Raw genomic sequence first — 24,630 nt, 5'->3', positions numbered from 1 at the left:
TCGAGGGCGTGACACCATTTAAACCCCAGATAGAGAGCAAGCGAGAGAGAGAAGGAGAGAGAGATGTAGAGACGATGAGAGAGAGAAGGGTCTGGTAGGAGATGATCGTTGATGATATATGTATACGTATATATAGATGTAGCGAAGACAAAAGGGAGAGATAAGGGATAAGGGCAATAACGTCTATATTATCCGAATAAATGACCATGTGCCTAGCATGTGCCGTTTTCCATCCAAATCCTAACATAAGCCAAACGGAAGTCAGCTGGGATCCCATTTTGAGTAGTTCAAGAGGGTTAAGTGCCAAATTTTACATTCCCCCTACCCCCTTTTTAAAGTCTAGTATTTCATTTTGAGTTGTCCCTTAATAAGTGTCCATTTTGTAAAGTTAGTTGATAAAAGTTGGTACATTTTCCATTTTCCCCCTAAAGTAGATTCTATTTTGAAAAGTTAGTTAGTAAAAGTGTAATGATGATGTCTCCATAGAGGGTAAGTAGGAAAAATAGAGGTAAAAATCGATGTGAAATATGTAATGATGATGTTTTCTTAATAAGTTGGAGTTACGAAGCGAAACACTTAAAAAAGGACGGAGAAAGTAGTTAGAAGAGGTTAAGTGTACGCGAGTGTTAGTTTGAGGGGGTTATATGTAAATTACCCAAAAGAATATCCCATCAAAAGTAACCTCATCATTGGAGTATTTCATAGGGGTGATTTCGGTTCAGTTTGGGATGAAATTTCCGAAGACCGATTAGGTTCGGTCAAAATATTTTCAGGACGGATCCCGACCGGAGTTGAGTTTGGTTTGGTTCGGGATGGAATCGGTTCGATCGGAGAATTCGGTCTGCCCGAAAATAAATTTTCATTTAATTTAAAGTGTATATATATGTAATATATATATATATATATATATATATAAAATATATAGTCGATCGGTTCAGTTCAATCCGGTAAAAATTTCAAGAAACCGAGACTTTCGGTTCGGTCTTAAAATTTTTTGCCATAACCCTAACCGAAAACCAAACCAATCGGTCGATTTTTTCGGTCCGTCGGGTTTTGTAACACCCCTAATATTTCATATTTGCATTTTTTTTCCATGGAAATTGTTTTTAGCATATCAGTTTTAGTCACTGACACTTCACTTCGTGTCTAGATCATCTAAGATTGCAAAATAAAAAGTAAAGTGTCACCGGCTAAAAATAGAGTGTCAAAATCACATCTCTTTCCCCATCTAGAACATGAATGGAGGAAGGAAAATAATTGCAAGGAAATTTTAATGTATCATCGAACCACACATGGCTATTGACTCAGGAGAATGTCATCAGAGATCATCTCAGGAGATGAAGCTAATCCGGTATAATCCAAGGAGTCTGGATTAAATTACGCGCATCTCAATTCAAATGGAATTCCTGTACCAACCAATTACGCAGCACATAGTTTCCACCAAAGTAATATGCTCTTAAAATATCACAAAATTAAACTAGAGCGCTTCAAATATCTGGAAAGGAATTCCTGTACCAACCAATTACGCAGCACATAGTTTCCACCAAAGTAATATGCTCTTAAAATATCACAAAATTAAACTAGAGCGCTTCAAATATCTGGAAAAAGGTCCGAAAAACAGCAAGTTTTACATGTCAATCCATCAAAGCTTAAAAGGCCGAAAGGGCTAGTTTTGCAAACACAATAACAGATAGATCATGCTGCAGAAATGTGAGCATCCTTGATAGATTCGCGCCAAGCGTACTCCCTAGCTCCTTTGTCGTCGACAATCTTGATTACGAAATTGGGAGGGGCCACGACCAATCTCGACCTAATCTCGATTATGCACTTGTCAACCAGATCGATGGCTTCTTCGACCGTCATGTTGCTGTGGTAGTGTCTGTCCATCATGGCAAGCGAGAAATAGGAGCCATAGCCAAACGCTGCCTTGTCAACCTTGTGCATGGAAGCAATATAGTCAATGAAGTAGAGGGAGGGGCCTGTCTCCTTGTCGTAGCCAGCCAGAATGATATTCACCATGTATGGACTCTGAAAAGTAAATACCAAAGGTTAAGACAGCAAGGAACCCACATACAGCCGAGCAAAAAAAAAGGAACCCAGATACCCACAGCTAAAGATCTTAGTTTCTTCTTCCACCAACAATTCTATAAGCTGAGGTGAAGTGGGTTATGGAGAAAAAGAACAGTTCCACACATTCTGTTTTTCATGTTTACACACACTGACATACATATTCCACATTCATCAGGATTTGGAACCTGGTTCTGCCTAACGTTTTCATACAAAGAATCAAACTAAGAAGGTGAATGCAACTGTGTATAAGGTTTTATATCAACACACCATGCAGCACGTTAATGGCCTACACTTTAAGTTATATAGAAGAATAAACGGATGAGTTTATAGAACCTGCAAGTCCGTAACCGTTTTGAGTGCCATCAATCTAAACAGGAATTTCTTGGCTTAGGCTTCCAACTGAACTTAATTTATGGCCTTGCCACCCTGCCTGTAGCAGAAGCTAAGTGCTAGATTTTGGTGTCGTCCTTGTTTTCCTTAATTACATCATTTAAAAAAATAAAATTGAATATTGATTACCATGAAAGAATACATATTACAAAATTGCTCTACTAATTCTTGTACTTTCCTACGTTGCCCCTTAAAACCAAGTATTCTACCAATGCCAGAAACACGAAGAAATCAATATTTCTCAACTATGCCAAGTCAAGTTTGGAAGAGTACCGCCTAAAAACATACAGTGACTTGCATTCATTGTTGATTAATTAAACTGGGCTTTCTCAAACATGCCATCAGTTTGGGAGGAAGGGAATTTTATGATGAGCTAAAAATACTAAAACAGAATTGTGGAAGGACGGGCGGTTGAATTCCTCACCAAAGTTCTCAATCTAGTGTTGGGTGTAGCGACAGCCTCCGGATAGCCTAATCTACATACTGAAGAAAAGAGAATTGATTATTGTAGCAAGATCTGACATTAATTATGAAAATGTTTTTATGACCCCGGACCCAGAAATAAACCATCCAACAAAAACTCCTTCCATAGTGATGTTGGTAATAACAGTGTTTTAAAAGGCCCGAGGCGCAGCGCCAAGGGCCCCTGGAGCCTAAGCGATCAAGTGCTAAGCAAAGCATGTGCCTCAGTGAAGTGAAGCGCACATTGGAAAAAAAGAGTAGATCTACCTTACCAAGTGACCAAATGACCCAATATCATCAAACGGGACATGTACTATTGAAAACAACACATGTAATAAGCCAAGTACCATACTTTGAAGTCCAAAAAGGTTGAATGTCAATAATCATACATGACATTCAAATGACCATATATGGAAAAAGAAAAAAGAAAAAAAGAACATACTACGCTTCCATTAAAACTAATCTTTGAAGTTTGAATGTTTAGCTTTTAGAAATTAGAAACGCGATGAACTAATAATAGGCTAATTGCGTTCTAATTGAAGGAAGCGTCGCAGAGGAAGAGTCAATTCAGTCGAAGGAAAGGCCAATCCAGTCGAAGAGGAGAAGAAGCGCCAGTGGAAGATCGTATTAGACGATTAGGGCTTTTCATAAAAGCTGTTATCTGGTGCTTGGTCTCACTAAAAGCTTTGATCTGGTGTGTTGGATCTCAATCAGAGGTAGATAGATTAAATACACAAATTTCTTAAGAGTTAATGGTTAAGCACGCACTTCATGTGCCTCGGGATTAGTCCCAAAGCACGCTTTTTCTGCACTTTGCCACCCGCGCCACACTTCTACACATTGAAGCCCCATTTCCACGCCTCGCTCCACTTCACACTTGAGAGCGCTTTTTAAATCACTGGGTAATAACCTGGGGTTAGATTGCAACGGGCCATTAAGACTAATCAACCATATTCTTAGGAAGGCTTCGCTTCTTGAGCCTGCGTCAATCAGAGAACCACACAGTTCGACCTACAAAATATCCCCACAAATAATCCCAACTCTCTTTTACAGATAACACAGATGGCACCAGAAAGGGTCTACCCTTCTAACAAAAGAATATGGGAACCAAAATAGTTCATTGTGGAAATTGAGCTCTCCTATAGAATGTACAAGATCCAAAGAGGATTCACTAATATTGAGGAAGCATGGATACAGTCACGGAAGGAGGACACACGGACATGTCATTTCTTCAAAAACTAGGACACAAACACCATAGGGACACGTCGAATATATTGATCGACTAGATGTATCTTAGGAATTCATATAAGATATGAAAAAATACTTTCAATCACAGCATTAACACAAAGAAGATACAAAACAAATGTCATTATATAAGTATTCATGAACTAAACAAAGAAAATTTTGACTTTGGGCCAACTTTTAAAAATTGCATTTTAACCACCAACTGTGTTCTCAATGTGTCCTAGGCCCAGAGTGTCCCCAACTCCTAGAGTGTCCACAAAGTCTCCAACTAAACAAAATATAACAAAAAATCAAACACGTTTTAGTTGTGTCCAACACGTATGCGGAGGGTGTCGATGTCTGACACATGTCGGATACGGATACCAGAGGCCGATGTACTTGTTCATGCTTCGCTTAGACTAATGCATATACCAAAATCGAAAGCTATACAACAAAGGGCACCCTATAATTAAGACACAATGCCACAAGCATGGTTTTATCTCAACATTGTGTCTTCAAAAGTAGGTATATTCCTTCCTCTCCAAAAGAAGCACATAACCAATACACAATGATACCACCATTCCAGCTTTCTTCCTTTTTCAATATAAAATAGCTGAGGAACAGAGGCAGCGGTTGGCATCACCCAATGAACCTCCAAACTGGTCGACAGCAAGTCCTAAAGTTCCTTAGCAACATCATAATGATTAATGAATAAGCAATTGATCAACTATCTCATGCTCTACTCAGTGGGTGATTTCTTGAGGTGTTTGGAAGGCAATAATATCAGTCCTACGAGAATGGTTTTTTAATGTTGAAGGAGTGAGGATGGGTACTGAATGGCCTTTTTTTAATTTTTGTTGAGAATGTCTAAGAGGAATGAGTATGGTCTTTTTTGGTTTGTTGGTTCTAGTTTGGCTTCTGGATCAATGCTGAAGTTGAGGGGTGATGATGCTGCTCTGGGGTTGTCTGCTGGTGCTTTTGTGATGATTCAATGGTTGGTGATGCTGCTGGTCCAAGTGTGTCTGGAAAACAATTCAATTGCTGAATCTGATACTCAAGCAACAGCAGCAGCAGGGGAAATTAAATCAATTCAGTTGCTGGGACTACTCATCGGCAAGGCTGAGGATGTTTTGGCCTAATTTATTGGGGTTTTTGGTGTTGAGGTTTCTGTTGTTTATAGCCTGTGGGCTGTTTTTCTATTTCTCTATTGGTTGGCTCCTCGCCAACTTTTATTCTTGGGGTTGTGGGTGGCATATGATATGTCCGAGCTTTAGGTGCCAACCTGGCTGGTATCTTTTGTCTCGGTTGTGATGCCGTCGTGCCCTCAATCCTTTTAATCATTGTATCCTTTACTATGAGTCTATGATTAATAACTCCCTTTTGCTTAGCCAAAAAAAAAAAAACTATCTCATGCTCTACGGACAGCAGCACCAACTAGAAATTCTATAGCCACCCTTAATCAGATCATCAATATTACGAATGGAGTCTAAAGCAAGGACAAGCAGCACCAACTAGAAAGTCTATAGCCACACTTCATCACATCATCAATAGTACAAATGGAGACTCTAAAGCAGTTGGCAAGAGGGAAAATAAAACTCCACATTTATTGGTACTGCATACTTCCATGTAATCTTCTTTTCTTTTCTTTCTTGCTAAGTCCGTGCAATATTCTTAGGAAAAGGATTTCTTGTCCCTCAAAGAATCGATTATCCATAGGACCTAACCAATAATCCCATTAGTATTACTACTACTTCCACCTCATCATAAGACATAGGGCCCATACTAAGGAACCCAACCCACACAAAGTCATTCAAGAAACTCGCACTCATAGCCCCCAGCTCCCATTTTGGAGCGACCTAATGAAGTGTAGAACGCACACTTAGTGAAAGAGACTCTCAAGTAGTATGTTACCAAGGCATCTTCGACCATCAGCAGGCACAAAACTCACCTTCTCAACAAGTTTGGCCTACCCTTCCTAATACCATTTGACAACCCACCCCATACAACTCTAAACATCGAAAGGTATTCAGCCTATGGTCAACACCAAACCTGGAATCAATCTCCAGTGGACACATAATTTGTAGGCACAATTACTGTAAAAGGGATCCCCACCGCATTGAGCCTCCAAATAATCTCCCTGGATTACAACTTATTTCATTTGCATATAATCTCCCTGTATTACAACTTTGGTTGCACTTGTAGCATAGAGCATACTTATTCGTAAAGTTTGAAAATGCTTGCAAACAGTATGTTACTCGGCCACTTTTGGGTCAAACGGTATTGAAACACATTTTTTTCAAGAAATTTCACTACCAATGCTTAACAAAACTCTAACATACATCTTTGACCATATTAGCCCCAAGTTTCCAGCAAATTACAGAATCAAGCCCTAGGTAGCAAACAAAAAACATCAAATCAAACACTAGAAATGCAAAATCAGCGCAAACCCAACTGACAAATAGGGTTTTTGATTACTGTTGAACCGGCCATTTGAAGCAAATTTCACAGCAACGATGCTTAACAAAACCCTAACACCACATCTTTTACAAATTAACCCCCAAGCATGAAAGAAATTACAGAATCAAAGTCCCTAATATTAACTGAGTTGACAAAACATCAAATAAACCCTAGAAATGCAAAATCTGCGCAAAACCCAACTGAAAATTAGGACTTTTGATTACAGCTGAAGCAGCCATTTCAAGCAAATTTCACAGCAATGATGCTTAACAAAACCCTAACACCACATCTTTTACCAAATAACCCCCAAGCATGCAAAAAAAAATCACAGAATCAAAATCCATAATGTTAACTCAGTAGAAATAAAAAATATCAAACAAACCCTAAAAATGCCGCAGCAGCTGACAATTACCTTGCGCAAGGCGGTGGCGAGCTCGCCTCGGGTGAAATTCGCGGCGGCTGCGGTCGTCAGCGGAATACCATTGCGGAATTGGTACAGCGCCACGTTCTTCTGAATATACTCCGTAAACTGAGCTCTGAATATATACATAAACAACAATCAGTTAGATGTGGCTCTTAGCCCATATGGTTGTACCCCTTGGCTTTCAAGGGGAGGTCTGAGGTTCGAGTCTTTCCAAGTCTATAGAAAGACGATTGAACCCTCTTTTGGTTGCTAACCTACTAATTTCCCGCTAACCCCCACCAATGTATCCAATATTGGCAAAAAAAAAAAAAAAAACCAATCAGTTAAATCAAAATTAGTAGAAAGATCGTGACTTGGTTAGAGAGAGAGAGGGGACCTGTCGCCGGCCTCGCCGCTGGCGCCCATGAGCTTGTGGGAGTCGAGGATCATGATCTTGTCTTCATTGGATTTGTGGACCAAGATGCTGTGGACGGCCGATGAGTCGGCGACCACCAGAGCGAAACCCTTGCCTACCAGTCCGAACACGCACTCCATCTCTCTCTCTCTCTCTTCTCTCTCTCGGTCGAGTATAGATAGATACAGATCTCTGTGTGTATATGGTGGAACTGGTTGATTCTTGAGTGTTTCTGGTCTGATGGTATAAGAGCCAACTTGAGAAACAAGACAAGCCGAAAGGAAAAGTAAGGGGTTCAACGTGGGCCAGAAAAACCCAAGCCCGGCCCATCAATGTTTCATCTATGGGCTATAAAAAGCCCAATAAACCCAGACCCACTAAATTCTTAGGGAAAATGACAGCGCATTACGTATTTTGATAATTAATACCTGTCAAAGACATGCTGAGAACATTTGTTAATAATGAAAATGTCTTTGGCGGGTATTAATTATCAAAATACATTATTGGCCGTCATTTTCCCAAATTCTTATAGTTTGGGCCTAAGTCACGTGATTAGCATTCTGGAACGAGAGCGTGAAAGTGAAAGCTAGCATCTTTTAAACACATTCAAACTAGAGGTGGCGGATCAAAAGAAAAAATTAGAGGTGTCTAACGAGTCGGGCTGGCACAAGCACGATACGACACATTTAAGTGGCGAACGACACGGGCACGGTTTTATTTCCCTTAGCGGGACGGGCCGTAGTTCTCTCAATTCTTGTTCATTTAATTTTGTTCCACATAATTTTAATAGGATGGTAGTTGTAATAGGGTCACTCATACCGTCATACTATAGTCAAGTTTGCCCTATCTATTGATTTCTCATTGGCCCGACAAAGGGATGTTCCGAGGTGGGTTCAAAGGGAAGTTAACATGGACTGTTCATTATAGGATTCTGAATTAGGCAAATCCTTCAGTGGGCCCAAGGTATAGAATATTTGGCCGAGTAAGTATGAGAAAACAATAACTACTTGTTTTCCGTGATGCCACCCCTATGCAACAGTGCTACTTGCACATATTTTTGTGCAAATATCATGCACATACATTTTTGTGAGGCCCATATCGGGGTTTCACAGAATGATCCGAATCACTCATCTTTTTTAAAATATTTTTTGGAGGGTTCGTGTAAAAAATCAGCTCCGACGGATGTCGGTAATAGCTTTCTCAGAAATCGTAGGACAAAACAGAATGATTCGCCCTACAATTTCTGAGAAAGCCTTTACCAATATCCGTTGGAGTTGATTTTTTACGGAAACCTTCCAAAAAATATTTAAAAAAAAAATGAGCGGTTTGAATCATTTTGTGGGATTCCGATATGGACCTACAAAAATGTATGTACATGATATGTGCACAAAAATCTGGGTGGAAATCATTACTGTATCCCTAAAGACTTGAAAATTGCTTGAATTCTCACTAGCATCTCAAACCTCGAATTCAAATTTAAGAATGTCAATTCTTTGAAGGCTTTTATATGCATGGCAATTCAACTTGTTGAATTTGAATTCTCTATAGATGCCAGTACTCCATCCAGTATGTCGAATTTGTTATTTACGTATGTTTTCACCGCCTAGTGTTTGAAGTAAAATGAAATTCGAATACCAATTTCGAAAGAGGTTAAATTCTACACGGCCCCTCCGTGTAGAATGAGATGAGCGGCAAATGGATTTACAACTGACACGTCAACCTAATGCCCATTTAAAACTTAAAACAGTAGTTCCTTCCTCATGCTCACTCCCTTTTAGGATTCTGTAGAGCAAAAACTTAATTATGAGAGTTCTACAAATAAAAATTAATTATGACCCTTTAGGATAAAATGATTAAAAAAATAAGATATTCGCAATTGTTTAAAAAGATAAAAAATTTAGAATACTTAATTTTTTTCCTCGCAGCGGTTTAATCATGGTGAAAAAAATTAAATGTTTCAATTTTCAATCAGTTTGAACTGATACGAAGTTTTTATTTTATTTTTATCATTTTATCTTAAAGGGTCATAATTAAATTTTATCTGTAGGGTTCTCATAATTAAATTTCTGCTCTATAGGGCCCTTAATAAAGAGTAGATACTTACTTATAAGAGCCTGAAGACAAAAATTAATTATGATCCTTTAGGACAAAATGATCAAAAAAATAAGATCTTCGTACTGGTTCAAACGGATTAAAAATTTGAACACTTAATTGTTTTGAGACTGCTTATTTACTATTAAAAAAATATGTTGAAAAAATTAAATACTCCAATTTTCAATCCATTTGAACCGGTGTCTAATTTTCTTTTTTTCAATCCTTTTATCCTAAAGATCATAATTTATTTTTGTCTCTAGTGTCTCATAATAAGTATCTATTCTTCATTTAGGACCCTGTAGAGTAGATACTGAATTATGAGAGATTAGAGACAAAATTTAATCATGACCTCTTTCGGATAAAATAATCAAAAAAATAAGATTTTCGCAGTGATTTATACAGATTGAAAATTGGAACACTTAATTTTTTTAGACTGATATGGTGAAAAAAATAAATGTTCCGATTTTCAATTCGTTTAAACCGTTGTGAAGTTTTTATTTTTTAAATTATTTTATTTTAAATAGTCATAATTAATTTTTATTTCTAAAACTTTCATTATCACATTTCAGTTCCATAGGATCTTAAAAAAGGAAAGAGCACGAGCAAGTAACAGCTGTTTTAAATTTTAAATGGGCATTAAGTTGACGTGTCAGTTGTAAATCCATTTGCCGCTCATCTCATTCTACACGGAGGGACCGTGTAGAATTTAACCTCATTTCGAAAATCAGGTTAGTGGGCATACAACGAGGAGGGCTGTTTTAATTTGGGTATCACTCTAAATATGAATCAGCAAAGGATCTGGAGGAAGATGACCGGGTACCCGTTGAACATTTTATTTATACAAAAATAATAATAATTTTAAGCATTTTTTTAATATAAAGGCTCGAGATAAATATATTGTACTATAATAGTTCATTCTTTGAACAGACCATATATTCATCTTTAAAAATTAAATATTGTTAAATCATGTCAATATCAGATCAATTTGATTTTTTTGGTACACAAAAATTTTTTTTTTTTTTTTTGTGTATTATAATCTTTCCCAAAGTCTAATGACTCCTATTTAAATCTCGATAAAGGTCTCATGCAGATGGCCTAAATTTTCTTGCCCCTCCTCCCAGAGAAAGTGGGAGCTAGAGAATCCTAATCTGGAACCAAAACTGGTTGCCTAACGAATTCCATTCGGGAACAGGGGAAGCTGCTGTGCAGCATCGTGCTGCACAGCGTGCTGTGCACCCACTGGCGACGCCTTGCCGGCATCGGTCCGGCGATCGGAGACGTTTACCACGTAGAGATCGTCGAGTTCTACGCGAGCGCCAAAAATCAGCTCGATAAAATATCGTAAAGTGCCTCATCCGAACGCATATAACTTGGAAAAAAAAAATCCTAATGGATACAAAACACTGGATCAAAACCACTGGATCCATTTTTTTCAAGTTATATGTGTTCGGATGAGGCACTTAACAATATTTGATCGAGCTGATTTTTGGCGCACACGTAGAGCTCAACGAGCTCTACACGGTGAACGTCTCCGATTGTCAGACCGATGCAGGCAAGGCGTCGCCGGCGGGTGCACAGCACGCTGTGCAGCACGATGCTGCACAGCAGCTTCCCCGTTCCGCTCCATGCATCCTCTCCTTCCGAAGCCAATCTTCTCAAATCTCTCATTCCCAACACCTCCTATAGCTGGAGTTGGGGGAGCTGCTGTCTCATCCAAGGGGCCATGCTCCTGTATCAAATGTTGGTAGTACTTCACTACGTACAGAAATATGTGTAGTTTCCGAATCAAAAAATAAAATAGTTTTGTGCATAAAAATGTATTTCGCACCGATTCGAAGATTTCAATTTTGTTCTTTAATTTGATGTGAAAGAAATTCTAGAATTTATGTGTGTAAGTACTTTATTTTTTATTCGAAAAGCGCAAATCTTTTATAGTGGAGTAGCGGTAGTGATAGTGGCAAAGCCAGGAGCTTCATTCAGCGGAACACTTTTTTATAATAAATTAATTAAAAAATTTACCGTGAAATAAAATAAAGAAATACTAAGTACAAAAGTTCAAACATTCTCCATAAGGCACAAAAGCTTGAAAAAAATGAGCACAAAAATCTAAATATTCGATGATAAATTTATTTACAATTGACCCCAACGAGTTTTCGTCTTTTGAAAGTTATGCATGATGATGGCTTTGCTATTAATTCCATTAAAAACATCTTGTTGTACTTATACCACCAAGTCGTTGCTCAACCATTCATCATTCATTTGGTTCTGCATTCAATTGTTCAATTTTTACTTCAAATAACTAGAAAATGAGTTGGATGGATTCAAACATGCCAATTCGTTATTTGCCTCGGTGGAACAAGCATTTAATTCTTGAATGGGTCCATTGATTTCGTTGAAAACCCACGACAACACTATTGGGATTTGTCCCACATCGGTTAAATATCTCCTCCAATACTAGTATATGAGCCTGGGCGGCCTCTCCACTCTTTGCCAATTGGTTTGGAGTTGGATGCTTTAACATGGTATCAGAGCTAGAGTTTCGGAGGCTTTTCCCCTTTGTTTGTGCCATAGTTGCACTTTATTTCATTGTGATTCGTGTGTTCCGAATCCTTTGTTGACCTCTCCACGTGCGAGTCAGGGGTCGCACGTGCGGGGGAGTATTGGGATTTGTCCCACATCGGTTAAATATCTCCTTCAATACTAGTATATGAGCCTGGGCGGCCTCTCCACTCTTTGCCAATTGGTTTGGAGTTGGATACTTTAACAAACACAATAGACGATAAGCCCAATACCCGAAATTTTCAATTCCTCCAACATCTATTTCGTAGGTGCCAAAAAAATAAAGAAGGTTGCAAGTGATAAAAATCCAGACGTGACCCCTCCCTCCGCTCCTGAGTAGTGTAACTTTTTGAACGTAGACAATTCTACCCTTAGTACCCTCAAAATCAAACTTGTCAATTCTTTATCACAAAAGTAATTTAATCAAGTGATTACCAATACACAATCTTTTTAAATTTTATAGGATCGATGTATTCGGTGAATCTTACAAATATGAAAGAAAAAAATACTTATGAACAAATAATTTGAATCGTCATGTAAGTGGGGCCGCAGTTATCTTCATTTCGAGAAACTCGGGAAGCAGAGATGCACTATAGGATGTAATGTGCAATCTGTGACATCCAGTATTTGTGACGGTTTAGATTTTAAAAATGTCTACACGTAAGATAGTTTTAGCAAAATCTGTAAGATACTTTGTGACAAATCTACATGGATCATTGATTGTAAAAATGTACGAAAATCGCGCACTGCACTCTCGTAGCATCCCGGTTCCGTCACTCCCAAATTCCCCTTAACAAACTTGAATCAGCAAAGGATTCTGAAGAGCAACAAAGGTGGGATCCTGTAACTAACTAATCCCAACTGCCGTCTCCAAAACCAACTCCTCCTCAAATACTCCCTCTTCCCACTCTCTCTCTCTCTCTCTCTCTCTCTCTCTCTCTCTCTCTCTCCACAAACCTAACCAATCTCCATTCACAAAAAACCCTAAGACACCCCATGCATCTTCTTCAAGAAAAAGTGTTTAGAAACCCAAAACCATTGTAAAAGAGAAGACAAGAACTCATTGCCTTGTTCAACTACTAGTTCAAGAAAAGAGTCGATACCGCGAACCCTAATTCACATATGACGACTAAGCGAGCCCGTGTGTTCCGGTCGTCGAGCACCGGAGGATTCGGGCTGCTCAACCAGCTCGTCAGGTCTCCAGAAATTATTCCGTTGGAGAAGAAACGCGCCACCGTGGTTGCTTCTCCGGTTATCCTTCCGAAACCGGTCCAGAAACCGGTAGTGAATGTGGGCTCGAAGGCGGCCGCGGTGGCGGTAAGAGTATTACCGGAACACCCTCGAAGGAGTATCTTCACAGTGGGATCGGCCGCGGAAAAGGAGAAGGATGAAAAGAAAGAGGATAAGCGGCGATGGGAGCTTCCTTTGAGTTGTTTCCATTGCAAGAAGGAAATTGGAGAGAACAAGGACGTGTTCATGTATGGGTACGTACGTACAGTATTTTCTTGATTTTTCTTTTTTCTACTATTTTCACAGTACTCCCTCCGGCCTCAGTTCCAAATTGTTGATCATATTTTACTCTTTTGTCACTCAAAGAATTGTCAATATGTCGCAATCTATAATATTTATTATGATTTCGAAAATTTTGTTTAATAGAATTGATTGAAATTTATTAAATAATATCCATATTTTATTATAGGGTCTATCTTTGTTAATGTATCAGGAGTTTTTTTTTTTAATCCGCATGTATGGGGAATTGATTATTGGTTTATATATAGTGTAGGATCTATCTTCGTTAATTAATTTGTTAGTTCAATACTGTAACTATTAGTCCAAAAACTGATGTCAATGAGGTCTTCTACTTATGTCAAGTGTTGATATGCTTAGGGTTTTCGATTCTTCAGTCTTGTTTATGGGTGTCGGTTGGCATTTTGTCTTCTTTTGGGGTTGGTTCTCTGGTATTTTTTGTCGGTGTGACCGAGTTCCGTTTAATCTTTGTTCTTTTCCAAAAATTAATAAAAATCTTTTTGCTTAAATAAAAAAAAGAGGTCTTCTACTGATCCACAAAATAAAATGTCAGGAATTTCATAAAAAGGCAGCACTTTTAGGGCGCATGAACAACCAATTAAAGCGATGACCTGTAATTTAATGGTTATTAAAATGAAAAGCAAAGAGTAAAAGGAGAATAGCTTCGTCAATTTATTTCTTTTGTGACAAACCTTTCGCTCATAATTTAAGATCCAAACACACCATAGATTCTCACCTAGTATTGTTAATCGCACTCCAAGGAGAGTGATTTTGCATTTCTCAAAAGTTAACAATTTGAAAAGTGCGAAAATCAACCCTATATTAACAATTTGAAAAGTGCAAAAATCAATCCTATACTGATTATGCGGTTAATAATTTAGAGAGTGCGAAAGTCACTCCACTTCATGTTTAGAGGACAGTCCAATTACTCTCTTTGTCCCTAAATAAGTGTCCAGCGTGCAAACTTAAGCCTTACAAAATATGCATGTTTTTTTGTAAAAATTTTATTTTTCACAATCTAATAGAATTCATTGCTATTTATCTATTCATTTGTCGAAAAAAATTATTTTTTTAACAAAACAAATGCATCTTTTTAAAGGCCTAGGGTCATTATTCTACGGTGAGTCCAAATGAGTCTGAATGAAGATGCCGGAAGCCCACCCAGCTAATCAGGCTTTAGCCAGACCCGAGCTTGTTTGGCGGGTGGTTAGCCCAGCCCAAATAGAGTATGATGAAGGGCTGGGCCGTGCTGGTGCCAAACCCGTGAAATGTAGTCCTTACATCTTACTTTTTCTTCTTTTTTCATAACATAGGAGCTATCCCTACACTCAAACAAATGGAATAACAATAATCCAGCTATGGCTGGCCGCAAGGAACCAACAACCACATGACTTTCATCATGAGGCTACTCACAGAGACTTTCACCTCTCAACTAATTGGCCTACCCTCAAGAATCGAGCTCACATCTCCAGGTGGAAGCAAACCCCTTGGTTAGTGAAGACAAAACTCTCCTTGAGTAAAGTGCATCTTAATTGACAAGGTCTCATAACATGAAGAAAAAAGAAAAAAAAAAAAAGTAGCTGTCACAGAATTTGTACTTAGCAAAGTCCCGTATTTCTAGATTGCAACAATAATTATATCCTGTACGTATATATTATCACTTGCACTTGCTAGGTTTGACGAAGAGACGAAATTGTGTAAATATATGTAATAGTTTGTACTTTAGGGGTTTGTTTGTTGGTTTCTTGCTACCATTGGGTTTTAGGTGTTTTTTTTCCTACTTGGTTTGGGCTCAACCTGTTGGGTCTAAATCGGTTCCTCCGCGTGGTTAGGAGGGTCTTAGGTGGTCAGGCCGGTGTACTCAAGACCCTATTAGCTCTGTACTTCGTGTTATAAGTTAATGAATCCATCTTTTTGCCGATAAAAAATAAAATACATGTAATAGTCTATTATTATACACGTGTGGCCAAAAATGTTGATAATTTGAAATTTTTGGAAGTTATTTTTTTGGATTTTTATACATTCAAGGGTCTTACAAGGGCGAGTCCCCTGTTACTTTTTCAATTCGACATGAAAAACTCGTACAACTAGTGCGAATACTTGGAGTTGTGCATGGGCTGGGCACCCGTCGCCCCCTGTGTCCGCCCCTGCAAACAAATGTGCATATCTTAGATAAGCAGAAAGATGAATTGTTGGCTACTTATTTATACTTCCACAGATCCACCAATGTGCTCTTTTTTAAGCTCATGCATGAAAACGTTCCTTCAAATTTGGAATGGTGCAGGTACCTAAGAGCGTTTTGCTCCACAAAATGCCGAGAAATACAGATTGAATTGGAAGACAGAGACAGAGAACCTTCCCCTGGACCAAGAAACAGATATCGAGCACCGGCTGCCGTTGCTGCTGCGACTCAGGCGAGACAAGAACCCGCGAAGCAAGTTGTTCGATCTCCAGTCAAGAAATATACCATAGCCAAATTCAACTAGCTAGTCCCATCGAAATGATTGTTCATATGTTGAATGCAGAGGTGCCCTACAGCTGAAAAAGTTGTGGTTTTTTTTTTTTTTGTTGCAATCAGCTTTTGCATCAATTTCTTGTTTGTAGCTAATGTGTCCATTTACCAAACATATTTTGTTTTTGGTAAATCGACAATAAAGTTAGCTTTTTAGTAATTACGGTTGCTGGATTATGGTTTTAGTGATCCGGCAATGGAGGCCACGGCAGATTTCGTAGCGGTTGATTGGTGTTTGGTTGAAAGATATTGTTAACAGATCTCTGTGCTTTTCTTTCTCCTTCATGTTACAAGGATCTCTGTTTTTCGGTGTTTATTGCAAGGTTTTTGTTTTTTTTGATAGCTCGGTATCGATCCAGTTCAAAGAACTAATAATCCGGGTTACTATTATTATCGTCTATTAGCGAAAGTCCAATTAAAGTCGAGACAAGATAACTCAATATATATAGAGTAGCCCAACACAAGAATTGATAGCACGCTGATCGATGATAAGAGGCGAATCCTAACTAAAAGCTTCCTGAGGCCGCTGGTTGTCTAGAGACTGCTACTGCGCCAACTTATGCATAACATAACATATGTAGGGTTTGTTAGTGTGTCTACTTCGACGTACAGAGTGAGAACAAATCACTATGTGCAATAAGAACAAATCTATCTCTCATGGAACCTCTCTTCTCCGGCTTCATGCTCCAGTTTGTCGATCGGTCTAATTCCTCTACCGCGATAGAAGGCCTTCAAAAGTACAGTAAAATACAAGACATCTGTTCACAATATAAATGTTTCTTCAAGTGATACAAATCATTCATGAAATTAATACAACTTTTTCTCAGCTTGGTTACAGAAAAAACGTGCGAACAGAAGTTTTTGCATTCAGAAACAAAAAATGGTTACACAAAGCATACACGAGTTGAGTTTTGTACACCTTCTACTTAAGAGGATAAACATTACCTTCCTTTCTATTGGTTGAAATGGTGTGGACCCCACCACAAAGTGATGTTATGTTTACCAAAAAGTGTATTGCATGGTAAGCATGACATTACTTTATGGCGGGGTCCACACCATTTCAACCAATAAGAGAAAGGGTGATGTTCACCCTCTTTTAAGGAGGGCGAACAAAATTGCACTCAGCATACACTGTTGTTTTTAACTTGTTTTTCTCTCCAAGAAACCAAAGAAAATCAACTCTGAAACTGTACACCATGCAAAATAACAAAATCTTGTATGCCTTAGCAAGAATAATCTGTACATATGGTACAACAACAATACTATCCTCGTACTCACAAATTGATGGGGTGCCGGATTGAAGAGAGATATAACCTTTGGCAATATATGCAGAAAGTGACCGAAAATTTTACCACTGAAATACTGACCGCATGATGCTACCTACTCTTCAGCATGCATGCCTTTCTTTCTCTGCTGATTCAGGGCACCCCCACAATAAAAGGGAAGGTTGACTTCCACATACCCTTATCTTCGGCAGTATCTAATCATCAAAGCGAGCCAAAAATTGTTCCCCTTTGACAGTTCTGTTATCCCTTTTTTTTTTCTCAGCAACCAAATGAGTCTCACTTTTCATTCTTGTTTACTGCAATTTTTAGCAGAGCAGAAATAGACATGTCCTATAAAAAGGAGAAAGAGTTGATAAATCGTGGGTATCCCACTAACATCTGTTGAACTGTCCTGTCCCAAAGCTTTTGCCTCACTTGTCTACCTCACAGTGTGAAAAGAAAAGCAAAAACAAGATTACTGGAGATTTGGGATAACCAAGCAAACAACCCTTCATTTTGCCTGTGTAAAATCATTAGGAACAAGTAGTAACAGAGAGCCAAAAAAAAAAGGCTGCAGATGTCATGTTCACTATCATTTCATGTTCTTTGCAATCATATTGGCTTTATAAGTAACCATCAGAGATATCAATTCTTTGTTGTATGATATGTGACAAAAAAAAAACAGTTGCACATTACCATCTGTCATCTTTCAGACATTAAACCTCCTTATTTTCAACAAAAACAATAAGGAAATTGCTTTTTGTTTTTCACAGATATAAAATGGCATTACGAAGAGTTTAAATACATCTCCATGAAAGCTGAAGATCATAAAGACAGTTAAATCCAAGTTATTAAAAGTTAAAAGTAGCTTCCTTTCATTAACCATGTAGACTTCCGGTATAGGATGTGGTATCACAATAAGATCCTCATTTCATCTATTGGTAATGTTTGGATGACCGAGTATTGAGGAGGAATGAGAAAAAATTCGAATGACACATAGAAGATCAAATTCCTATGTTTGGATGACTGAATATTGGGAAGGAATGAGATAAAATTCGAATGACACATAGAAGATCAAATTCCTAGTACTTCAATACGTGGAATAATTCCACACCACTGCTTGGAATGATACAGTAATCTTTTCACGAAACTTTCGTTTTGGTCGTTTATTGGCATCAACGGTTTCTTCCTTATGGATTTGAGTAAGGAATCTACAATTACCATGGAATAAAAGAGGGATTAGATTCCCATTTAGTAATCTCATTTCTACTCCAGTTATTTCCAAATGTAGGAATCATAGAAATATGGTAACGCATTCTCATTTCTCCTCAATCCCGCCATCTGAATGTAGGAAGATTATACAGGACTATTTCATTATTATCACCAAATTTCAGCCACCATTTATCCATGATCTCATCTTTTATCCTTTGTCTTTCAATTGCTATGTTAAGAAGTGAAGGCTGATGACATCTAAATGGCACAAGAAGTGGAAACAAAAACTGAAATGCTTATGGTTGACTAGTGTCAAATCCAAAACACCTGTGGCCCTCAAGATACAAATTAAAGTGATTCTAACGGTAGAAGAAAAACAGCAAATGGAGGAAATATCCCTCTCCAAAAGAAGTGCCTCAATAATGGCTTCCTTCCCAATATACCTGCAGATCTGTGACTCTTTTGCTTTATGTAGTTTGTTTTTCAGATCACAGATAAAGAAAAGCAAACAAGTCTGGTGGCCGGTGAGGTAATCAAGAAAACAACTCTTTTCAGAAAAAAAATCATTGTCAACAACAAAACAAGTGGGTTGCTGATATACTCTAGCCTTTTGAGTATACATCAGTTTTTTTTGTACCCTTCACCTTCAAAAACAAAAAAGGCAGCTTACAAAGAGTCATTTTGACACTCTCTTTGCCTTCTCAAACAGACAGAGAATCTCTGGCAAAGAAAAAAACACTAATCCTGATTTTACCCTCTTTTCACTTGTTTGAATTCAGCCTGCAAAACAGAAATAGCCAAGACTATTTCAGCATTACACTGGTGAAGTTAGTTATTTCCAAGATTGAGGCAGCGATTATGTACCTGAGGATATGTGAGACTGCAAAATGCTTGTACAGAACTTTAACGTCGTGGGAATTCTACACTAGGTTGATTAAATTGTGCTTCAGGTAATGTGAAGTTAGCCAGCAAAATTGCAATTATATACACCTGATAAGGGAAAGGGAGAGGGACAAAATCAGACAAAAGAAGTGAGATACAAATAAAAAAACATGGGGAAAGAAAAAGGGAAGGACCGACGTTTTTCGGTTAGCGAGCAAAGGACAAGTCCCCATCATCCTTCTTCAAAGCTGAATTTCTCTAAAGCAATTCCATTCTGCAAGAGGGGACCAACAAATAGGTAAGAATAGGAACATTGGTCAAGAAATTCTCCTTGAGACAAGAAAATGTGATTTAACATTACACTTTTTGACAATGTGCTAGGGTATATATTCTGTTCTAGAGATGGATAAGAACAAAAAATTCAGACAGTTGTTGCACTGATGAATAGCCAAAAGAGACACAACATACCAATGAGAATTTAAAAGACAAGTAGATAAACGGGCAATAATCAAAAGGGAGATTTAGTGATAGGTCCACTATAGACATTTCATAAGCCCACAAGTCCACCTAATAGTTTTGTAAAGCCACAAGTTCACATAACCTAAACCCTAGGGTACCCTGTGAAAGTGCCTAAAACCCTAAACCCTATGAAAGTGCCTAAACCACTAAAACCCTATAATAAGAAAGTGCACCCTAAAATCATATAAAAGTGTCTAAACCCTAGGGTACCCTACGCTAGGGTAATCTACCATATCCTATAATAAAAAAGTACACCCTAAAATCTTATGAAAGTGCGCAAACCCTAGGCCTAGGGTACCCTACCCTACTCTAGGGTAACTTAAAATAGACTTGAGACCTTACAAAATTAAGTGGACTTGTGGGCTTATGAAGTTCACATAATGGATCTAAGACTAACTTTCTATAGTCAGAATGATTTAGGACACATTTCAAACTTCGGATTTTTTAGAAGAGAGAAAGTGAACACGTCTCAATTATGGAAAATAATGAACGTCACAATCGCGGAAAATCCAACAAGTGCCTAGGAACAAAAAGGTTGGAGGCATATGGAATCAGAACACATGCTAAGATGAGCAGGTTAACAGACAGAGACATAGCAATGGAATACCTAATCTAATGTATTATTATTTGTACTTCTTCCCACATCTCAGAAGAAGCAAAGTTCAGTGTATCCATGTGAGTATGGTAACAGCTCCTCTGCAGCAACTCTGGAACTAGAACCACTCATGTTGTTCCTCGAACGGCCTTGGGGAGATTCAACCTCCGCCCAAAATAAGCTATAAACTGGTCTGTGATCCGAGAACTTAGATTCTCCCCGGACGTAGGATAGTTGGTGAAGCCCTCCTCCGTACCACAAAATCCGATCACACCTAAACATATCAGTATCAGCTAGATCAGTGCCTCAAAATAAAAAATTTGATAAACAAGTAAAAACATTTAAAACAATAGCCACAATATGATATTCTTCACTATTTAAAACAATAGCCACAATATGATATTCTTCACTATGTATTGGAGTTAATGTGTATGTAGGAGAATTTTCTCAGACCTAGTGGAAAGATAGATGTTCTTACCATGCAGGCGTTCGTCTCTTTTCCTTCCGGCGCATATCGTGCCCTGCGTATCTATCTGAGTTATTTGAGTACTTGTATGTTGGTGGGAAATATATCTGACCTTCTTGCCACTCATGGAAAACACGCCCTCTTCTCTGCTCTATCCTCAGCTGATAACAAAAGAATTGTTGTTTCAGTTGATAGTTTTGTTAGTAAGCACAAGAAGTGAAGCCAAGAATTTGGAACAAAGAAAAGTGTGTCATGCCTGGTCATTCTCTAACAATGCCCTCCAGTTTTGCATCTCAACGAGTGCCTTAGCAGACCGGTGAGAAAGGGCTATCCGGTAATTTAGATCCCCCAGCCAAATAACTCGACTATATCAAATCAAAATATGGATGATAAGCCTTGTGTTAGTACATTTGGGTGGTTAATAACAATGATAAAAGACAGCAGGGATGTGTGCAAATTGCTAACTCAACTGACAAAGGTCTCAAGTTTGAAAACATGTGACTGGTGAACAAAATCTCAGATTACAATCGTATTTCTTCTTCTTTCTTTTTTTTTATACCCACGATTTGTGACAAAATAACTTATTGTATCAGTGCCAGAGTATTACTCGTGTTCAAGGATTGTTTCTGGGGACTTATCGTCACCAAGGCTATGCACTCGTGGAAACCTCGTCTTCTTTAAAATCTCCATGACATCAGAGTTCCTACGCAGTTCATCCCCCTCCTTCTGTCCGGATGTCAAATGACTACACACAAAGCAAAAGCTCGTTTGATGTAACAACATGCTGACTGAAATGGATCCCTGCAAAACAAACCATGCCATCCTTCATTTCCTTATATTCCTCTTTCAAAACTTTATTAAACTAACAAAAACTAATAGAAAAAATATATACCTTATTTCCAAGATAACCCATCAATCCTCTGCCAACACAAGATACTTTCATGTTTCTGACATGTTCTCTCAGATCACTCTTAACCCATATTGTGAGAAAAACCCCAACCATTTGCTTGCTGGCAACCAAGCAGTACCTTGAATGCCCTGGCACGCTATATCCACCTTCCGTTGGTGCATATCCAGCATTGTACATGGGTCCATATCCAGCATTGTACATTGGTGCATACCCAGCATTGAACATTGGCGAGAATCCCACATTGCTCGGTGAATCCCCAGGCCCATACTCATCATCAGATGAACCACCCCATCTTGAATAGTCACTTGGCCTGTGACCCACAGAAAGGTCACTAGTTCTATGACCCCACGAAGCATCACTTGGTCTATGACTTGATCTGAAACTGGGATCATAGTCACTTGGCCTGTGACCGAAAATCACCCGGTCACAAACACTGAATCGCCTATCAAGGCAAGGCTGTGAGGTTGAAGGATCACTTTGATCGGCTCTCCAGCTGCAGGGTGTCTGGAATGACCGACGGTGGAAAAAGGAGTTATTCTGCCTAGTTGATCCCTCAAAATCTGCATCTGATTCTACAACTGGATTGGGGATGGGTGAAGGAGTATAGCATCCGCTACCTCCACTAGTTCCGGGAAGATTGTTCAGTGTTTTTTGGATTAGGGATAGCCATTTTTTGGCAGGGCCATTATCTTCAGCAACAAGAATGTTCCCGGCATTCAGAGGAACAATCTCTTGAAATCTAAAAGATGAAAACGAAGTGCATGGTTGAATGGTTCTATCAGTAATGAATTAGTTGTAGATTTATTGAAGACAAAGAAATAGGTAGTGAAAAAACAAACTAAAACAAGAAGTCATTACCCAAGGACATAAATGTCTGCAGGAGGCGATGAATGGAGAAAATCATCTAGATTCAAATTACTTGGTGGTGATTTTCCTCCAACATTCCAAGTAGCCACAAAAATGCTGGTACACAAACAAGAATAAATCATTGTTTACAACGTACACATACCATATAGCTGGAAAAAATGGATTTTTGAATGAGAGACAAACCTATTGTTATGCACATTAATAACTTGTGGATGATCGAGATTAACACTCCCCCGCCGGAGGCGATCCGTGCTCCTGCTTAAATTTTCTGAGGATAAAGTGAGGGGGAGGGATTAGGAAAAATTACATCATGAGAGGGCGAAATCTCGTTTTCCATCAAACGACATAATTGTCGATCGAAATTCAGAAGTTTTGCAAAGAGGCAGACAGAGATTTTTATGATTCTTGAGGGTACTGAACCTGTTCTGCTTTTCTTGATTGTCCATGGCTCCCTCTCTGAGTAGCTATTTCTCCATTCCACATCACTACCTAAATGAAATATCCATCATTTCATGCATCAATTCACATCTCAAAACAGAATAGTGACCAAAAAAATTAACCAGCACATTAAATTCTAAGAAGCAAGAAAATAGTAGGGCCTGAGGAACTATGATCCACATATTAGAAAACATAGACAAGGGTATATACACTATGATATGTTTGGCTGCCAAGAATTGTTACAGGAAGATTAAATTAGAAAGAAAAAAAACCTTGGTTTTTTTTCATTTTCTTCAATCTGCCGAGACAATATATTTACTGGACTATAAAAACGGAACGAAAAAAAAAAAACTAAAACAGCAAAGACCATCTAATATAATTTTTTTCATCTTTCATTTTCCATTTTTCTCAGCAACCAAACAGGGAAAGCAATCATATTAGCAATACCAATACTGGAGGCTGAGCAAACAAAAAATACCAATACTGGAGGACCAGCACAAGAAATTCAGATTCAAGAATCCCGAATGGGTTCCTTCAATCCTAAAGAGGTGAAGAAACCTAGAATTAATAAATAAATAAAAACTTGGAATAAACAAAAATGTAACTTACCCCCATAAACTACTTCATCAGACTGAAACTCCTCATTTTTGCTCTTGATATTGAACCATTTCCTAACCAGTTTCTTTGACCATGAAAGCTATGCCAAAACAGGAGAACAAACAATCAGAAACCCACATCAAAATATGAAGAAAAACACGCTTAATCTTAAGAGAGAGAAAGTTCATCATTTGCTATTCCAGAAAGAAAACAAGAGGCATAGGAGCAAAGACCTTGCTTTTCTTTGAATCCCCATCTCTCATTGTTCCAATCACTTCTTCATACAGCTCTCCTTCCAAGTTCTAATCTTTCCACAGTTTTCTGGGTTTCGCTCAGAATCAGCAAGAAAGGAAAACCCAGACCCGTAAAAGGAATTCTCCTCCAACTCTCAAATTTGTTACCATAATTGAGCAAGATAATTGATGATTATAAGACCAAACACCAAATGGGCATTCCGTTATTCTTCTCAAACTGCGAGAGAATCTCACAGTGAATCAGCAGTTTCTAGTTTATGGGAAATCCGCCCAACACAAGGCTCTTTTCCCTTTTTCGAAATATTTTGTAATCCTCTGTGTAAAAAGAGAAAGGAAACCCACGAAAATAGTAAAATACTCCACTCAATAGTCAGGGAGAGACCGAGAGGACACTTTTAACGGGTGTAGGTGAGAGATTAGAGTTCTGGAAGTTAAAGAACAAGACAATGCAGCAATTTATTAGAGAGAGGGAGAGGGGTTTAGGGAGAAATTATTTTATGCGCCCGGACCAG

At 38.4% G+C, this 24,630-nt stretch overlaps 4 protein-coding genes across 6 annotated transcripts in view; 2 read left to right on the top strand and 2 right to left on the bottom strand.

Annotated features, from left to right (window-relative positions):
* The window catches only part of LOC131324267 (protein RDM1), a 63,224-nt gene that overhangs the window by 11,950 nt on the left and 26,644 nt on the right, over positions 1 to 24,630 (top strand). The window lies entirely within an intron of this gene.
* LOC131324269 (proteasome subunit beta type-2-B-like) lies at positions 1,493 to 7,739 on the bottom strand. Its single transcript, XM_058356173.1, has 3 exons — positions 7,404 to 7,739; positions 7,016 to 7,139; positions 1,493 to 2,028 (listed from the first exon to the last, which is right to left on the bottom strand). Exons 1-3 carry the CDS (start codon positions 7,559 to 7,561, stop codon positions 1,696 to 1,698), a joined length of 615 nt encoding a protein of 204 aa, XP_058212156.1. The 5' UTR covers positions 7,562 to 7,739; the 3' UTR covers positions 1,493 to 1,695.
* On the top strand, positions 13,029 to 16,147 carry LOC131324270 (uncharacterized). Its single transcript, XM_058356175.1, has 2 exons — positions 13,029 to 13,558; positions 15,886 to 16,147. Exons 1-2 carry the CDS (start codon positions 13,197 to 13,199, stop codon positions 16,085 to 16,087), a joined length of 564 nt encoding a protein of 187 aa, XP_058212158.1. The 5' UTR covers positions 13,029 to 13,196; the 3' UTR covers positions 16,088 to 16,147.
* Positions 19,121 to 24,551, bottom strand: LOC131324264 (type IV inositol polyphosphate 5-phosphatase 7-like). 3 transcript variants are annotated; one of them, XR_009199275.1, is made up of 13 exons: positions 24,098 to 24,551; positions 23,877 to 23,964; positions 23,250 to 23,318; positions 23,013 to 23,097; positions 22,821 to 22,925; positions 21,945 to 22,701; positions 21,660 to 21,853; positions 21,309 to 21,417; positions 21,065 to 21,213; positions 20,599 to 20,860; positions 19,671 to 19,746; positions 19,455 to 19,580; positions 19,121 to 19,370 (listed from the first exon to the last, which is right to left on the bottom strand). XR_009199275.1 is itself a non-coding variant. In XM_058356158.1 (11 exons), exons 1-10 carry the CDS (start codon positions 24,125 to 24,127, stop codon positions 20,638 to 20,640), a joined length of 1,809 nt encoding a protein of 602 aa, XP_058212141.1. In that variant the 5' UTR covers positions 24,128 to 24,551; the 3' UTR covers positions 19,121 to 19,746; positions 20,599 to 20,637. The 3 variants fall into 3 exon arrangements, 1 of the variants encoding a protein (XP_058212141.1); XR_009199276.1 differs by having other exon boundaries at positions 19,121 to 19,580; positions 20,603 to 20,860; XM_058356158.1 differs by having other exon boundaries at positions 19,121 to 19,746.

This window comes from Rhododendron vialii, chromosome 4a (assembly GCF_030253575.1).
Source record: "Rhododendron vialii isolate Sample 1 chromosome 4a, ASM3025357v1".
In the NCBI taxonomy this organism is placed as follows: Eukaryota; Viridiplantae; Streptophyta; class Magnoliopsida; order Ericales; family Ericaceae; genus Rhododendron; species Rhododendron vialii.
Note: the sequence above shows the minus strand (reverse complement) of the source record. Positions and strands in the feature narration are given on the sequence as shown.

Bases quoted from the DNA above. Each gene is read 5' to 3' on its own strand.
- LOC131324269 (XM_058356173.1), bottom strand. From the start codon at position 7,561: ATGGAGTGCGTGTTCGGACTGGTAGGCAAGGGTTTCGCTCTGGTGGTC. The intron at 7,140-7,403 runs GTCCCCTCTCTC...GTATATATTCAG, and splicing joins AGCGGCGAGGCCGGCGACAG to AGCTCAGTTTACGGAGTATA. The intron at 2,029-7,015 runs GTAATTGTCAGC...TTTACTTTTCAG, and splicing joins TCGCCACCGCCTTGCGCAAG to AGTCCATACATGGTGAATAT.
- LOC131324264 (XM_058356158.1), bottom strand. From the start codon at position 24,127: ATGAGAGATGGGGATTCAAAGAAAAGCAAG. The intron at 23,098-23,249 runs GTTCAGTACCCT...CTTTATCCTCAG, and splicing joins AATCAAGAAAAGCAGAACAG to AAAATTTAAGCAGGAGCACG. The intron at 21,418-21,659 runs GTAATACTCTGG...GATTTGATATAG, and splicing joins GAAACAATCCTTGAACACGA to TCGAGTTATTTGGCTGGGGG.
- LOC131324270 (XM_058356175.1), top strand. From the start codon at position 13,197: ATGACGACTAAGCGAGCCCGTGTGTTCCGGTCGTCGAGCACCGGAGGA. The intron at 13,559-15,885 runs GTACGTACGTAC...GGAATGGTGCAG, and splicing joins AAGGACGTGTTCATGTATGG to GTACCTAAGAGCGTTTTGCT.